The 15,596-nt window shown below is 54.5% G+C and overlaps 7 protein-coding genes across 7 annotated transcripts; 4 read left to right on the top strand and 3 right to left on the bottom strand.

Annotated features, from left to right (window-relative positions):
* Nucleotides 1-156: 156 nt before the first annotated feature.
* On the top strand, nt 157-1,069 carry ASPZODRAFT_126633 (hypothetical protein). Its single transcript, XM_022721537.1, has 6 exons — nt 157-181; nt 307-346; nt 440-455; nt 531-615; nt 698-832; nt 893-1,069. The coding sequence occupies exons 2-6, from the start codon at nt 331-333 to the stop codon at nt 1,019-1,021; spliced, it is 381 nt and encodes a 126-aa protein (XP_022585217.1). The 5' UTR covers nt 157-181; nt 307-330; the 3' UTR covers nt 1,022-1,069.
* A 130-nt stretch (nt 1,070-1,199) lies between these two features.
* On the bottom strand, nt 1,200-2,267 carry ASPZODRAFT_126637 (hypothetical protein). Its single transcript, XM_022721538.1, has 4 exons — nt 2,165-2,267; nt 1,952-2,109; nt 1,883-1,898; nt 1,200-1,822 (listed from the first exon to the last, which is right to left on the bottom strand). The coding sequence occupies exons 2-4, from the start codon at nt 1,969-1,971 to the stop codon at nt 1,526-1,528; spliced, it is 333 nt and encodes a 110-aa protein (XP_022585218.1). The 5' UTR covers nt 1,972-2,109; nt 2,165-2,267; the 3' UTR covers nt 1,200-1,525.
* Nucleotides 2,268-3,037: 770 nt separating this feature from the next.
* ASPZODRAFT_56384 (hypothetical protein) lies at nt 3,038-3,607 on the bottom strand (the record flags this gene model as incomplete). Its single annotated transcript, XM_022728607.1, has 1 exon — nt 3,038-3,607. One exon carries the CDS (start codon nt 3,605-3,607, stop codon nt 3,038-3,040), a length of 570 nt encoding a protein of 189 aa, XP_022585219.1.
* Nucleotides 3,608-3,851: 244 nt separating this feature from the next.
* ASPZODRAFT_238538 (hypothetical protein) lies at nt 3,852-4,717 on the top strand. The gene is made up of 5 exons (XM_022727948.1): nt 3,852-3,982; nt 4,038-4,094; nt 4,161-4,205; nt 4,270-4,354; nt 4,412-4,717. The coding sequence occupies exons 1-5, from the start codon at nt 3,980-3,982 to the stop codon at nt 4,438-4,440; spliced, it is 219 nt and encodes a 72-aa protein (XP_022585220.1). The 5' UTR covers nt 3,852-3,979; the 3' UTR covers nt 4,441-4,717.
* A 173-nt stretch (nt 4,718-4,890) lies between these two features.
* On the top strand, nt 4,891-7,411 carry ASPZODRAFT_148150 (hypothetical protein; the record flags this gene model as incomplete). The annotated part of the gene is made up of 5 exons (XM_022725339.1): nt 4,891-5,086; nt 5,155-5,475; nt 5,540-6,480; nt 6,548-7,324; nt 7,379-7,411. The coding sequence occupies 5 exons, from the start codon at nt 4,891-4,893 to the stop codon at nt 7,409-7,411; spliced, it is 2,268 nt and encodes a 755-aa protein (XP_022585221.1).
* Nucleotides 7,412-9,505: 2,094 nt separating this feature from the next.
* ASPZODRAFT_56943 (hypothetical protein) lies at nt 9,506-10,137 on the top strand (the record flags this gene model as incomplete). Its single annotated transcript, XM_022728647.1, has 3 exons — nt 9,506-9,649; nt 9,704-9,807; nt 9,876-10,137. The coding sequence occupies 3 exons, from the start codon at nt 9,506-9,508 to the stop codon at nt 10,135-10,137; spliced, it is 510 nt and encodes a 169-aa protein (XP_022585222.1).
* Nucleotides 10,132-15,525, bottom strand: ASPZODRAFT_126642 (hypothetical protein). Its single transcript, XM_022721539.1, has 2 exons — nt 14,941-15,525; nt 10,132-14,883 (listed from the first exon to the last, which is right to left on the bottom strand). The coding sequence occupies exons 1-2, from the start codon at nt 15,090-15,092 to the stop codon at nt 10,482-10,484; spliced, it is 4,554 nt and encodes a 1,517-aa protein (XP_022585223.1). The 5' UTR covers nt 15,093-15,525; the 3' UTR covers nt 10,132-10,481.
* Between the last annotated feature and the right edge of the window lie 71 nt (nt 15,526-15,596).

The raw sequence follows: 15,596 nt of genomic DNA on the forward strand, positions 1-15,596 counted from the left end.
TATTAAGTCTATGGCAGATGGCGGGGCATTCCGTGCTCTCTCAGTCTCTCTGTCGCTGCCAGCGCAGCCCACCCCACCTTGAACGGACCTAAACTTGCTATTGCTTTCTCTCCCTCTCCCACCACACGTTTCTTCCTGTTTCCCTACCTCTAGTCTCCTTGGTCGATAAATCCCGTCGTTTGTACGTGTGATCTGTCTCCTGCAACCGCATCTTCCCCTGCATCGTCGGGTTCCCTGGCCGTCGTCGCGTGTCTTGACCTCCCAGAGTCTCCCGACCGTCCCCGCTGACGATTTGTTTACTTACAGACCGTTCACCCCACCATCATCATCATGAGTGCCTGGCAACGTAAGTCCTGGCTGTCGAGATAGATATTTTTCTCGCCGGCATACTCTCTGTCGTTCCTCTAATTACATTGCTAACATGGTTAAACGCCACCAGCCTACGTTGACTCGAGGTACGACCGAAAACACCCGTTTCCAACCCCTCCTCGGTGTGCACCGCGAGGCTGATAGAACCGTCATCATTCTAGCATCATGGGCTCAGGGCAGTTCGATAAGGCTGCTGTTCTGAGTTACGATATCGCCAAGGTGGAAGCTGGCACGCCTGGTTACACTGTACGCATTTGCTGTGGCCTCCCCCCCCTCCCAATCAGTCGCTATGAGCCAGACCTAATACCCACACCCCTTCGTAAAATAGATCACCGACAAGGAGATCGAGTCCATCCGAGAACTTTACAAGACCCCCTCCAACGCCTTCGCCCACGGTATCACGATCGGAGGAGAGAAGTTCTTCGCCATTAAGGCTGACGAGCGCAGTCTCTACGGCAAGAAGGTAATGAGGGAGTGTTTGTCCAAGGTCTTGGATAAAGGATGCTAATCGGATATACTACAGGGCAAGGAAGGCATCGTCCTCGTCAAGTCCAAGTCGTGCGTCTTCGTCGCCCACCATACCGAGACTGCGCAGACTCCCACCGCTGCCATTGTACTGGAGAACCTCGTCGACTACGTCAACAAGAACTAAGGGGATGGAGGCCAACACACATTCGATCTGAACAAATCTACGAAAGCTTCTCTTTATTGTTGAAAAAAGGAGAGGCGTTTCCTCTCTTTCGAGTCTGATGGAGGCTCCATTCGTTGATGTTTTATATTCTGTGTCTTCAACTCGTAGATAGTAGCACTCTGTTAAATGATTCTCTTGAAAGGACTCTAGTCTGTAATATTAACTAGCAATGTATTTATCCCTTACTGCAGTATTAGGAGACAGTGAATGCAGAATATCATCTATTCAATAATAAGACAACGCCGTGGCTAGTCTTCAACAAGGGTTGACTGGTAGTCCAAAAGAAGATTAGTAATTACAAATAAAGTATAGAACAGAGGCCGTCTATCGAATATAGGTAGCAAGCAAGTTTTTGATCCGCTTCAATCATGCATCTCATCATAGCACATCATCGAGGCCAAGATATGAGTCTTTCTTTTCTCTTATTCAGGCACATGCAGATGATATTGAACATGCTGGTGCAGGTTAAACCGGCAGCTCAGCATTGGATCTCCCTCCAGCCAATGTCTCCAACGCCTGCTTGATATACGGCCCGACGACGGGGATATTGTTCGCGAACTGGCCGATGGTGACGAGGAAGTCGCCGAAGAGGATAAACAGGCCGTATAGCTCGATGAGGAACCCTGTGAGCGGCCAGCGCAAGATGATGAGCATTATCCCCGCCGCGAAGGCGGCGGTACCCTTGAGTTTCTGGCGGCGGGAGAAGAAGGCGAAGGTCTTTTGTACGCCGATTATGAGGGTCAGGCCGATCAGGAAGAGGATCTAAGGGGTTCCTATGATCAGTAAGGGTCTTGTATAGGTTGCCAAACGCGCACGGCTTACATTTCCCATGGCGAGTCTAAGATCAGGTTAGCAGGGCAGTTTGCAGCTCGAGTAGAAGAATCCACATACAGAGACCGGTCAAAGAACATGAGCACACCACCGAACAAGAACAGTCCACCTGCACACCCTCATCAGTATGTTTTTGTGTTCGGGGGAGAGTCGGCATCGAGTCGTAACAGCTGCACGTGCCTGTCACATACCGGCAGAGCAGAAGATCATTCCGATCTCTGTAGGAATTAGCATTATTCAATAAGATTTATACAACTCTCCTCGAAGACTCACTCTGGTTGTCTGAAAGCCACATGGTCGGCATCTTCGCGTCGGGCGCGTCGGGCGTCGATTGAGTACGATCGGAGATAGAGATAATAGAAAAGATATATAGAGACCGTTACTGCCAAGACAAACCTGTGAAATCTTCAAGTTATTACGAATCAATCGGCAAGAACAGGCACGGAGTAGAATAAACACGGGTTGGGCCAAAGGATTATTCTTCCAGTGATCGACATGAAGCGACCAAAACTCACGATTCTGCCACGTCGAGGATCCCGGTTGGGGAAGGGCTAGCCGGTTGCGGTGGGCGGTCTGGTGGCCTCCTACAAACGCGCACTTTCGGAATTTCATCACCAAAAACTGTTGAACACATTACAGGGAGGATGCTTGGGATGGTTTGACCGAATTATGGGTTGAAAATCACCGAGTACTCGATGCTGAAATGATATGCATTGATCTATTCCAATCCTGCCCTTCATAAATTATCATTTTCATGTCGAAGAAAACGACACGTATGGAGATCTACCCAGGCACGATGCCTCCGCCGCGGCGACAGCAGCTCTGAGCTGCTGTAACTGATGCCCTTGATAATGGGGTGTCGGTACTAGTCCAGTGCCTCGAGCACAAGGCGAAGATCAATTCTTACAAAGGCCACGAATAAGCCGGAGCGCTTTCCTGAACCTGTCTCGAGAGGGGCAGGGGGGTGGAAGAGCTTGACTGTGTTGACCTGACATTCTGTAGTCTGTATGAAGTCTGTACTGCCCGAGATTAGTATGTTTAGATACCTTGATTATCCCGATAATCGCTGTGACAAACTCACGGTGTTTTGGAATCCCGTCTTTTTGAAGTATATGGCGTCTATGTCTCTGTAATGACTGCCACTCCTTATTTCAACACGACATGGGCTCCCCTCGCTTCTAGATAGCTCTCTGCAACACCTTGTCCCAGCGTTCGCACTACGCCAAAGACTTCCCGGTTATGGTAGCGTAATCTGGTCTTGGGATCCGTATACGGCGCCGGCAACCCGGTCAGGTCACAGTAGTGTTTCTGGTGCGAGGGGTGCAGCGAAGGGGCTGACTCGATATTTGTGTACGTGACGGCTGGTCCCGATGGGAACATGGCTCGCGCATTCTTCTCCAGCACCAGTGTCGAAAGGTTCTGGGCCGCTTGGGCGATGTTGGGCACTCTCGAGGCATCTTCTGTCGGGGTCTGCGACCCGTCGGTAGTGGCAGATGTCGCGGCGGGAAAAGGAGTCGTTGCGCCCGAGTTGGCCTGCGTCGCCATCACAGACGCTTCCTTGCGTGAGGATTCGGAGAGGAGCTGCTTGACGTTCTTGTTGCGACGCTGCGACGGCCTCCAGCTCGGGTTGCGGAAGGGGCGAGGAACATGTGCAATATCGAGACTATTCAAAAGCTCCTGATGGGAATCATCATTTGCAGGAGTCGCAGGAGCCATGGCGATTCTGGGATTATAGCTATCTCAAACCACAGGCAAAACCAGGGCCTCAAAGGACAGGTGATGGATAGTATGGTACTGGAGACAGTCGTTGCGCGTTGAGGACTTCAGCAATCCGTTTCAGCGTAGTAGACACGCAGATTCTGATCAACCCTGATGAATTATAAGAGAAATCACTTGGAATTAAGCCCTTCCAAATAGACAAAGTGCGTGACGGCCGACAACAGACCGGAAGATCTCAAGGCGTCGGAAGCATCCACGATCCAACTTCCAAGGAGCGAGTTCACGTGACACATGCGTTTGTCCCGCATCTTGAGGTGAGCAACAAACAAACAAACGACAGCACGAACAAGCTCTGTACAGACAGGCAAAATGGTGAGTTACATCCTAAGGATTCTTCTGGGTTTAGGGAAATATTGATTCCATATAGGAGAGCCCTCATGAACACCAGCAGAACCTTCTGCTCTCTCGAATCATCAACAACGTTGTATGTTGGCAGCCAGACAGACCAACGTCACCATTTTGACACCACTAATACCTCTATGATTACCAGGAGAAACTTAATGAATCTGTCATGGCGATGAACAAAGGTCTCCAGGTAAAATACTCTTCTAGTTGTATCCCCTGGTTTCAAGTCGGACAGGGTAGTGACTTGCGTCTAGGAGGTCAACATCCAGAACATGAATGTGGAACTTGTTGCACAGATGTTCAAGAACTACCAGTCCAATGTTCTCTTTCATCTGGAAGGTATGTTCCCGATACTTATACCGTGTTGCGTGGACCGTTTGCTGAGACAAGCTGTAGCTACGGAGAATCTGAAGGAGCCGTCGTAAGTAGACGGAGCGGTTATCTTCTTTTTCCCCCCTATGAGACGACGATATGAACCAGATAGATGTACAGACCGGCAAATACCATTTATTTCTAGCTTCTTAGTACTACCAATCCATATAAAACTGTTTGAAAAGACTGCCCTGCTTCGTAGTTTTTAGTGGCGTTCCATATCGGTCCCTTAAAGAGAGAACTCTTGGCGCGCCGCGACATGCTTCCATAGCCCGGGAAGTCTCAACGCCGCCGTCTGGACTTCTGTCTCGCAGTCTCGCAGCTGTCGTCCATTTATTCCAATCCAAACAGTAACGAAGAGAATCTGCGTGCCTTGCGCGGACGCCTCGCTCGTCTGTCTTGCTCCGCGGAAACGCTTGCACTGAGTGCGATGCGGTGAACGACTTCGTCCTCCGAAAGCTCCTGAGTAAAGTTCCCTTCCACGGTAGCTCGAGACGACCACCATGACCATTACCTCTGTGCAGACGATCCTTCCGGGACGTTTCGCAATCGATGCTTCAGATAAAGCTGGTCCGAAGCCTCCTCCAGAGCTCTACACCGTCCAGGATCACCCGTTCAAGGGATTCCATCCGCCGCAGCCGGAAGGGTACGAGGAGAGCAAGTCGAGGAGCGGCAACAACGCTATCGTCATTGACAATGGTGAGTGGCTGCTCTACTAGTATTTATTGTAAATATGCGTCCGTGATAACTAACAAGGTCGTTTCTAGGTTCGCATACAGTCAAGGCGGGCTGGTCTTTCGACACGTCACCGCGTTTTGTCCTCCCCCCTGTGATGAGCCGGTTTCGTGACCGAAAATTAAACAAAGCCTGCCAATTCATCGGCTACGACGCCTACGTCGATGCGACCACGCGAGGTCAGCTGCGGTATGCCTTTGATCCGGGCACCAGCGTGGTCGGGAACTGGGACGTGATGGAGGGTGTATTGGACTACCTGTTCATCAAGCTCGGGGTGGATGGAGCCAATGGTGGCGTGGATCGGCCGATTATCATGACTGAGCCTATTGCAAACTTGAGCTATCCAAGGCGAAGTAGGTGGTTGATTCAAAGATTTGAGAGGATGTGCAAGAAGCCGGTTCTGACAGCTCGCTATAGTGATGAACGAGATCTTGTTTGAGTGCTACTCGGCGCCGTCGGTCGCGTACGGTATTGACTCACTGTTTTCCTATCGCTATAACCGCGGGACGAGCGGCTTGGTCGTTTCATCATCGCATACGTCTACACACGTGATACCAGTCCTTAACAACAAGGCACTGTTGACAAGCTGCTCACGGCTGAACTGGGGAGGCATGCAAGCCTCGGAGTATTTGCTGAAGCTGATGAGGTTGAAGTACCCCACATTTCCTGTCAAGATGACCGAGAGCCAGATGGAGGGCCTCTTACACCAGCACTGTTATGTCTCAACGGAGTACGACAAGGAGCTAAGCACGTATCTGGACTGGACAGGCCTGGAGGATCGTGATAGGGTGGTTCAATACCCATTCACAGAGCACATCGTGCCTGAGAAGACGGAGGAAGAGCTGGCGCGCATTGCTGAGAGGAAGAAAGAGAGTGGTCGGCGTTTACAGGAACAGGCCGCGAAGATGCGACTCGAGAAGCTCATGAAAAAAGAGCAGGAACTCGAATATTGGAAGGATCTACAGCGTGGCCTCGCTACTGAATCGAAAAAGGAAGTCCGCCGGATTCTGGAAGCCGATGACCTCAAGGACGAAGCACATCTCGACAGAGTGATCCGAGACCTTGAACGCTCAATCAAACGATCAAGAAACAAAGATCTTGGGGTTGAGGAGACGGAGGAGCCCGCTGAAGATATGTCATTCCCCCTGTTGGATATTCCCGACGAAGAGCTCGATGAAGCCACGCTCAAGGAAAAGCGCCACCAACGCTTGATGAAGTCGAACATCGAGGCTCGGCAGCGCGCAAAGGAGGAGAAAATACGAGAAAAGGCGCGCCGTGAGGAGGAGGAGCGTCTAGACCGTGAAAAGCGAGAGAACGACTTCGAGGCCTGGGTTGCCGAAAGACGAGTCGCCCGCCAGGTAAGCTGCCCCAATGTAACGAAGGATGTCGATCAGGAGTCTTGTATCTGACATGATAATAAATTAGAACCTGATGCAACGCATCAAAGAAAAGGAAAGGCTCAAAGCCGACCTGGGCAACCGCAAGTCGCTAGCGAGCCAGATGCGCATGAAGACGCTGGCCAACCTCGCCGCTGACGGCCCCAAGAAGCGCAGGAGAGGCGGTGACGATGACAACTTCGGCGCCAACGATGAAGACTGGGGAGTGTACCGCACCGTGGCAGTCGGGGAACAAAGCGATGATGAAGAAGAGGAAGACCTGGGCGGCATGCTGAACTCTGTCGAGAAGGAGCTCCTCGAGTACGACCCTGAGTTTACAGAGAACCACACCCTGGCTGCGCAGTCCGACTGGACCAAGAGCCTTGTCCACGCATTTCTGCGCGGGCCGTGGCCCTTCGATCCCGAGAGCCAGCGCGAGGCCCATCAAATCCATCTGAATGTCGAGCGCATCCGGGTCCCTGAGGTGGTCTTCCAGCCGTCCATCGCGGGCATCGACCAGGCCGGCCTCCTCGAGGTGGCCGCGGACATTGTCAACCAGCGCTTCTCGAATCCGACAGACCGACAGAGCCTGCTGAAAGACGTGTTCCTGGCCGGTGGTAACACCGTCTTCCAGGGCTTCGACGAACGTTTCCGTAACGAATTCCGAGGCTTCCTGCCTCTCGAGGCCAAGCTGGCCGTTCGCCGGGCAGCCGACCCGATCTTAGACGCCTGGAAAGGTGCCGCCCAGTGGGCGTCGACTGTTGACTATGCCAAGTCCTCCGTCACGCGAGAGGAATACTTGGAGAAAGGCAGCGACTATATCAAGGTACAATTCCTTCTCTCCACTTTCGTCTTCCTGCCTCTGCTAACCTATAACCAGGAACATGACCTCGGCAATATCTCTTCATTCTGAGCATGTCATCGACCAACCGTCTCAAGTCTCATGTCATCAGAACAAATTGCGTCTTAGCTTGGTGCCTGTGGTGTGTGGATTTATACCTGGAATCAAAAGGGCGGCGTCAGGGCTCTGTTTGTACCTACATCTATCGAAGGAATAATGATTACTCTATTAGAGCGAGGCGTAACAGGACATTTAACTATTCATTTCCTCCTCATATATTCCTTGCCAACCACATGGCTCGAACGGTGGTGTTTTTTGCTGCCTGAGGCTAGAAACGCCTGGTCAGCTGCCATCCTCCTTTTGTCCACCTCCTGAGGGAAAAATATTCGTTTGTTTACCACTTGTTTAACACTCTTTCATCTGGAGACTATCATTTAAGACCGTCGATCACGATCAACAGGTCCAAAAACCCTGTCTTGAACTCTATACCAAGACTATTCAATTGCCAAAAACATCCTCTTGCTACGAGTACCACCCTTCCAGGTGAAATGACGGAAAACCAAAGCGTTGAGATCAATGCCTTTGATTTCTGATCTTGCAACGTGACTACCCTTGCTAATCATTATTATTGAGTCTTCTCCAGGGCAAATACACATCGATCTGGTACTACCTTACGAAGGCCGACAAACTTCCGAGTTTATGCCGTGGGTAGACACAGCAAAGCATCAGAATAAGCTCGAGCTAACGAGTGGGCAACCCTTGCTGGGGCATATTCGGAAACCGGAATTGTCCTTACAGAAAGCTACTCATACGGTGCGGGCTTCTTCTTCCTTCAAGCATTGCGTCATGGGAGAAGAGGATACCCTGGACATCCGCTTGGTGGGCTCACTTTGTGACTCAAGACTCGTGACTCGCTCTCTCTCTGACTTCTCCTAGCTGCTCGCAAGCAAGCCGGCAATATGCGTATAGCACCGGGATCTAGACACATTACCAATATCACTGTGGCGCCGGATGGATCAGAGGCTAGAATCACGTTGTTGGGTATCGAAATCATGGAATAGCAATGCAATGCTGAATATGGGAATATGACGGGCCAGGTGTGGGCCCCGGCATAAACATGGTTCAAGCTCGGATACGATCTTCCATGCTAGGGATGCCAAAGAGAAGTCCTCACCTCACCCTCACTCATGTCATCTGATCGACCGACTAGGAGGATCGCCGCAGATCGTGGTGGTCAGAGCTCAAGCTCGCACTTGTGAGGATAATCGGCGCCCTACGGCATAACGGTGTTCTGCAGGCGTTGGGCTCAAGAATTTGAATGAAATTAGATTTTCATCCCTCAAGAAAGCAACACTCCAGCATGACGATAACAGATCGATAAACCAGGTTGTACTGAGAGGCAAAGTCTTGCCCGTCCGTCCATATCGTTGTTGGCAGCGGCCGATGCGACAACCCACCCGGGTGTTTTGGTTTTTCGGTTAGCATTGATGGACTGCATATCCAATGGCAACTTGGCGACAAGCTGCCAACGCCATGTCTTTCCGCGGGATGCCGACTGGAGTGCAGGCTTTCTCCATTGGCCACTGCAAGGCCTGGTTGTCACGCAACCTTACGTCGATCCCTTGATATCGGAGTTACCACGAAGAACAACAATCCTGTCCAGACGCTTCTCGCTTTCTCTGTGTCGCCCTTTGCACGGCAACCCACGGATCCAACTCTCCGTACCATTGGCTCGTGTCTTCGCATGTGTGTGTGTTTGTGTGTGTGTGTGTCCACTCTCTGTCTCGTGATCCTCGCGTCTCAAAGATCGCTTCCCATGTACGGGGGTACACATCCCTGAAGAACCGGCAATCACGATACCCAAAAAAGAACTTGTCCAGGCTCCTTCTGTGCCGACATATGCCGGTGATTGGCCTTCTGCCCAGCGCGATCACCTGCCTGGCTGATTCGGGAGAATAATAATGACGCATCTGGGGAAAGACACAGCGGCAAGCTCGGACAGCACCACTAGACTAGTCTGTATGACAGGGCCCGATATGGTATAAAGGTTGATGTCCTTCCAGCTTGCTCCTTTGCAGTATCTCCGACTAGCACCCACGGCATACAACTCAAGGCTCCCTAAATTCCAAACACTACAGAACAGCACCTAAGGAGAAACAGCCCAGAATGGTGTCTTCGGCTCTCACTCGCCCGCTGCTGCTCGTCACTCGAGCTTTGCAGTGGAGCAGTGCCGTCATTGTCATGGGCATCACCTCCTATTTCATCAAAAAGGGCCCTCGCGGTCAACACACCACCTACTGGGAAATCATTGTACGTTATTAAATCACCAGTACGCGAATGCCACGGACTAATGATGATTGTCAGGCTACTATCTCTGTGGTCTTCTTCCTGCCGGCCTTTGTCTCCCCCTTCATGCCCAAGATGCTCAGCAAGTTCGTGCTAGCCATCGACCTAGTCTTCTCCTATCTGTATGTAATCCACAACACAACATGATAGTGTGAATATGTTTGAAATACTAATCTAATCTATTCTCCAGGTGGTTGACGGCCTTCATCTTCGCCGCCCAAGACTACAACCAGAACATCTGCAGTGCGGACTCCCCCCCAGGCGTCAAGTGCTCCTTGAAGAAGGCCAACGAGGCGTTCATCTTCCTCGCCTTCTTCTTCACCCTGGTCGGCCTCGTCCTGGAGGTCCTCTCCCTCTGGACCTACCGCCAGGAAAACGCCGCCCCCGTTCACGAGAAGAATCCCCCGGCTACGGAGCGTGCTCCGCTTGATGCCCCGGCCGATACGGTCTAGGTAGCTACATGGTATGGGTAATGGGTAATTGCCGGATCGTTCGCTTATATGGTTACATATACGGCACGGGTTATGACTTACTGCATACGCATATATTGACGATGAAATACCCCAGACACACTCTTCTTGCCTGTTATTATTATCTAGTATTAATGCTTAATAACTTGAATCCCGTTGTACTAATTCAGTTGTATTCTTCATCAATATATATAATATTATTACGCTAGCAAAAGCATGTCTAGATGTATACATATATCTATAGATTGAAACTATATACAAGTACGGCAACTATATACAAGTGCTTGGCGTGTTCTATTATTCTAACTATTGATCAATGTCATTATCTAAATGCTGGCTCTGCGCGGCGCCATCGTCCGCTGGAGCTTCTTCTTCTCCTCCGTCTCTTCGGGAATGGGCAGCCCGCCTTCGTGTTTCAGGCGGTCGAGGTACTGCTTGCCATATGCATATCCGACCTGGTAGATCTCATCGAAACGGCCGAAATCCAGGGTGCCGTACCGGTCGATGGGCGGGCGCAGATACAGGCAGCCGGGGGTGTTTTTGGCGCGCTCGAGGTTATCGATCGACGAGACGTAGGCGAGCCGCGCCTGAATTTCGGAGAGGGTGGGCGGGTTGGGACAGGTGGAAAAGGGGTTCCAGCGGTTGAGCACGGCCCAGAAGCCCGAGAGCGAGTCGCCGTAACCCTGTGGGGTGTTGTCGTCGATGGAGCCGACATCGACGGCGAAGATGACGTCGGCGCCGAGCCCCTTCATGTGCGCGACGGTCAGGTTGTCGATGTAGCCGCCGTCGACCAGCATGCTGCCTTCGTCGCAGATGGGCGGGAGCAGGCCCGCCAGCGACATGGAGGCCCGCACGTAGCGCCACACGTAGCCGGACGAGTGGAACTCGGCGCGCGAGCGGCTGATGTTGGTCGTGTTGCAGTAGAACTCGAGCCAAAAGTCCTCGATCTGTCCGTCACCGAAAGTCTTGAAGATGCCGCGGTTGAACTCGTGGCCAGTGGTGTAGGAGATGGTCGGGTAGGTCAGGTCGAGCGCGAAGCGCCAGATGCTGCCCATGCGGCCCGCAAACTTCTTGGCCCGCCCATACAACGGCACGACGTCGGCGTCGCGCGCGTACAGCGCCCCGATGAAGGCGCCGATGGACGTGCCGCCGACCAGATCGATCGGGATGCCGGCCTCCTCCAGCGCCTTGATGACTCCGACGTGGGCGATGCCCCGCGCCCCGCCGCCGCCGAGCACCAGACCGACCGACCGCCCGCACAGACGCCGCGCAAGACGATGGAAGTCGCCCTTGAACGGTGTGTGTGCCGCATACAGCGGGGCCTGTCGGATGCGACGCGAGGTGTACTTTTGGATCTCCGCCTGCAGGACCTGCACACGCTGCTTCAGGGCGGTGCCGAACCTCTTCGTCTGCGGATGGGCGGGCTCCGCCGTCAGACGGAAGGCCATCTGGATGTGATGGTGGCCGCCGTTGATCCAGACCCGATTCTTCAGCCAGCGGCGCGAGACCCCCGGCGCGCAGTACCGGTCTGCATGCAGCAGGACGAGCTCCTTGCGGGCGGTGGTCTTCATGCCGAGCAGGAAGCGTTCGTACTCGCCCACGGTTGGGGGCGCCTCGGCCAGGGCGACCAGAAGGATACAATCGGCCTGGGTGATACAGGTTTGGGTCCAGGGGGCGTTGACGGGGGTGTCGGCGATGTAGACGACCATGCCGTACTTCTCCTCAAGGTCGGCTAGATACTGAGACAGCTTGAGCTTGCCCATCTTGCTGAAGGCGTGGCGGCCTAGGTGGTTGAGGATGGCTGCCTGATGGAGCGAGGTGACGCCGTTGTGCACGCCGATTTGGTGCAAGGCATGCAGCAGCCGGTGACCGAATTCAACCACGGGGACGCCCGCGGTCACGGGCAGGACGGCGACGGTGCGTAGATTGTTAACCGTCGACGTGGCCGTCTTGACGGTCCCGCCGGGCCCCGGCTCGGCGCCGCCAGGATCTGCGCGCGGGAGGTCGACCAGATCGCGCATCCGCTGGGCGATGAGTTTGGAAATCTGAATGGTGATACCGGGATGTTCTTGAGCGAGACTGTTGAAGAGCGAGCGGGGAAACCGCGCCAGTTCGGTGTCGCGGATGGCGTGCAGGGTGGCCGGGCGGGTGGACTCAGTCATGACCTCGAGCTCGCCGACGCTCTCGCCCTGGCCGTACTCGCCGGTGACAGTCATCTTGCCGCTGGGGCCCTCGCGGACGGCACGCAGGCGACCGTTGAGGACGAGATAGATGGCGTCACTCTCGTCGCCCTGGTGATGGATGACCTGACCGGCGTTCACCTGGACCCATTCCAGAGCAAAATCGATGTGTAGCAACAGGCGAGGCAGGAGGCTTGTCATCCGCTTGGCCAGCGTCAGAAGAGCGATCGGGTAGCGCTCGGCGATGCGCTCCAAGGATGCACGCGGCAGAAAGCCGACGTAGACGTCTGTCTGGGCAACAACGTCCGTCTGGGAGCGATACGAGGCGATGGACCCAATGTAGCCCTGCAGACCGCCTGGCTTGATCATGTAAATGGAGCGGCGGGCCTGCGGCCGCTTGCGGCGCGTATGATCGGTGCTGGCTCCCGTAGTAGCCCTGCTGGAGGAGACGCGTGAGGTGCTCGTGGCGGTCCTCCGCAGGTTTGGGAAGGGGTCCTTCTCCTCCTCTTTCTCCTTGGACACCGTTGGATGATGCAGGTGCGAGGAAGAGACGAGATCCTTATTGTCGGACTTGTCCGTTACGGGCACCCCGACGTCCAGAAAGCCATCGATGACGTAGTAGAGGCCCGGGTGACGTTCCCCCTGCTCGACCAGGACGGAGCCTTGCGGGAAGTAGACGATTTCGACGTCGTGAAGCAGCTCGTCGCGAAGGTTGGCGACGGGTGAGGTGCCGCCGGCGCTAGTGACGGAGATGGAGGAGGAGAGAATGGACTCGGAATCCCCGTCGACTATGGATGCCGGACCACCACCACCACCACCACCACCACCACCACCACCATTGGCAAGGCCACTATCTTCGGGGTCGATGAGTCCAAAGGCGTTGGTGAAGACGGCCTTTTGGCGACGGGCGTCGTAGGAGACCAGCTTGGGGGAGGCGTCACCGGATTGCTGTAGGGACTTGCGCAGGGCATCGCGAGTACTCTCCGTGAGACCGAGCCCCTGCAGGATGCAATCTAGAATGGACTGGCGGAAGAGAGCATCCTCGTCGCCGGCGTCCACCCGGCCGGCCGGGTGAGAGGATGGATGGAGTCGTAGGGAAGCGGAGGCCCCGATGGTGCTGGGGTGAAAGCGGGGCTGTTCGCGCTCGAGCAAGGGGCTCTGCAGGCGCCCGAAACGGGACATCTGGATGGTGGACAGCAGATCTCCGGGACTGATGCGGTCGGTGTCTGGACTCATGGGGCTTCTCGCGCGCGCGGCGGGGGGCGGCGTCGGCGCCACTGTCTGTTCCGGTAGTATGACGGAAGAAGCAGGGCGGCGGGTTGCCGCCAGCTTGGCGTGGAGGGCGGCATCCTTGCGGAGGGAGCTGCTGGACCGGCGGTGACGGCGGTGACGGGCGGGGAAAGGGTTGTGGAGAGCGATGCCCTTGGTGACCTCGTCCGAGCCGAGACGGTCCCGTTCCTTGAGGAACTTATCCTTGAGGCGGTCTAGGGCGCCACCCCGCAGATCGTTCGGCAGGTCGAAGGTGGTGAAGCGGTTCATCTGGCGCTCAATATTGAGAACTTCGGTGGCAAGGCCCAGGTAGGAGTGGGCGGTTGCAAAAGTGACGCGGTGGAGGCGGGTCAAGATGACCTGAACGATATGGGCGGTGGCCCGCGGGTACAGTCGGGTCAGTCGGCGAAAGGCGCTGGCGGGGATGATGGCGATGGTGGTGTCGACCACGGCGCGGGCGACAACATCGGGATGATGAACCGACGTCTTGCGCCGATGTTTGATGGGGGTGCTTTGACGGTGTTGCTCGGCGGCGGCGGGTATGGCGTGGCTATCGCCTAGATGCAGTGGGGGCACGACGGGCAGCAATTCACCGCGGCTATCGAGATGGATGGCCGAGTGGCTCCGGTCTCTGCGGCCAAAGGGCGAGCTGTGGTCGATGGACAGACCGGGGGTGGCAGGAGCGCTCTCAGCGTCACCATCCTTGGTGGTGGTGGAGGTCGGGCCCGGAGCCGCGAGAGGGAGATCCTCTGTGAAAAGGGAGAGGATGGAGAAGAGGGAGGACATGGAGGCGCCGTTCTTGACCTCGGTGAGCAGCTGGTAGCCCTGTTTGCCATCGGCGGAGGGGAAGCTCTCGGAGGAAGAGGAGGCAGAGTCATCATCGACGGGGGGATCGTCCGATCGGTGGTGGTTGCCGTTGCCGTTGCCCTCTCGGAAGGACTGAACGAAGATCTGGACGAGACCATCGACAACGAGACAAAAGCCTTGCTCCTCCTCCAGCTGCAGGGTCTCGCCGGCGATCAGCTTGCGGGTCTGCATGGTGCGGGTCAACTCATGGAAGACGGGCCGCTCGAGATATCCGAAGACCTTGATGGCGGAGAGGAACTCGTCGAGGTAGTTGGCAAGGCCCGGTTTGGAATCACCATCCTGGGCGTCCGGGAAGAGGTCGAGCTGTGGTTCCTTGCGCTGGGGCTCGGGAGGCAGGCGGCTGTAGACATTGAGGTAGCGGTAGCGAACGAACCATATGACGGTTGAGATGATAGCGAGGAGGATGAGGAGACTAATCATTAGCTATTTCTTAAGAGAAGAAGAAGAAGAAGAAGAAGACGAGTCATACAGAGTGGTAAAGTTCATAGTGACGGTCAGGCTCATGGAGAAGAGGGTAAAGAGCCATGTAGGCAGGGTGATGGTGACGAAGGTGACCAGGCGATACAAGAAGCTCGGAATGGTGTGAAACAGCAGGGCAAAGAGCCCTCCGAGACTGGGCATGGTGACTCGTAATGAATCAATTATATTTATTTATGGTATTTGATCAAAGGGAGGGAAAGACGGCGGTGGTTTGTCGAGAGGCAAACAGGGGCGGACAGCTCAGCGGGGAGCTCTTGAGGGGGTCGTCGGCGGGCTTCTGGCAAACATGGCTCGTGTAGAGATCGAGAAGGAAATAGAAGCGAAGACGGAGAGTGCAATGAGATGGGAGATGATGAAAAGGAAGAAGGTTTGATGGAATTGAGGGCAGAATGGGCAGGGCGAGGATGATGGGAAGAGGATAGGAAGAGGATAGGAAGAGGTGAGGGGGAGAAAACAAGAGGAGGTGAGGGGAAGGAAAGCTGAGGCCAAACAGAGCAACACGTGCAGAGGACCCAGGGAAGGAAGTTATATGGTGGGTTTTACCTCGAGAGGATATTATAAGTTTCCCATATCCTTTCGGTAGTATTTTGGTGGATTAGTTACAGGATTTCTTCTCTCTGCTCCTGTACTGGAATAACTGCCTCT

This window comes from Penicilliopsis zonata (assembly GCF_001890105.1).
Source record: "Penicilliopsis zonata CBS 506.65 unplaced genomic scaffold ASPZOscaffold_1, whole genome shotgun sequence".
Taxonomy (NCBI): Eukaryota; Fungi; Ascomycota; class Eurotiomycetes; order Eurotiales; family Aspergillaceae; genus Penicilliopsis; species Penicilliopsis zonata.

Excerpts from the sequence above, each read along its gene's own strand:
- ASPZODRAFT_126637 (XM_022721538.1), bottom strand. The coding sequence starts at position 1,971 with ATGTTCTTTGACCGGTCTCT.
- ASPZODRAFT_238538 (XM_022727948.1), top strand. Across the intron at positions 4,206-4,269 it reads CGATGAACAAAGGTCTCCAG|GAGGTCAACATCCAGAACAT; the intron begins GTAAAATACTCT and ends ACTTGCGTCTAG. Across the intron at positions 4,355-4,411 it reads TGTTCTCTTTCATCTGGAAG|CTACGGAGAATCTGAAGGAG; the intron begins GTATGTTCCCGA and ends GACAAGCTGTAG.
- ASPZODRAFT_126642 (XM_022721539.1), bottom strand. The coding sequence starts at position 15,092 with ATGCCCAGTCTCGGAGGGCTCTTTGCCCTGCTGTTTCACACCATTCCG. Across the intron at positions 14,884-14,940 it reads ACTATGAACTTTACCACTCT|TCTCCTCATCCTCCTCGCTA; the intron begins GTATGACTCGTC and ends GCTAATGATTAG.
- ASPZODRAFT_126633 (XM_022721537.1), top strand. Across the intron at positions 616-697 it reads CTGGCACGCCTGGTTACACT|ATCACCGACAAGGAGATCGA; the intron begins GTACGCATTTGC and ends TTCGTAAAATAG. Across the intron at positions 833-892 it reads GCAGTCTCTACGGCAAGAAG|GGCAAGGAAGGCATCGTCCT; the intron begins GTAATGAGGGAG and ends GATATACTACAG.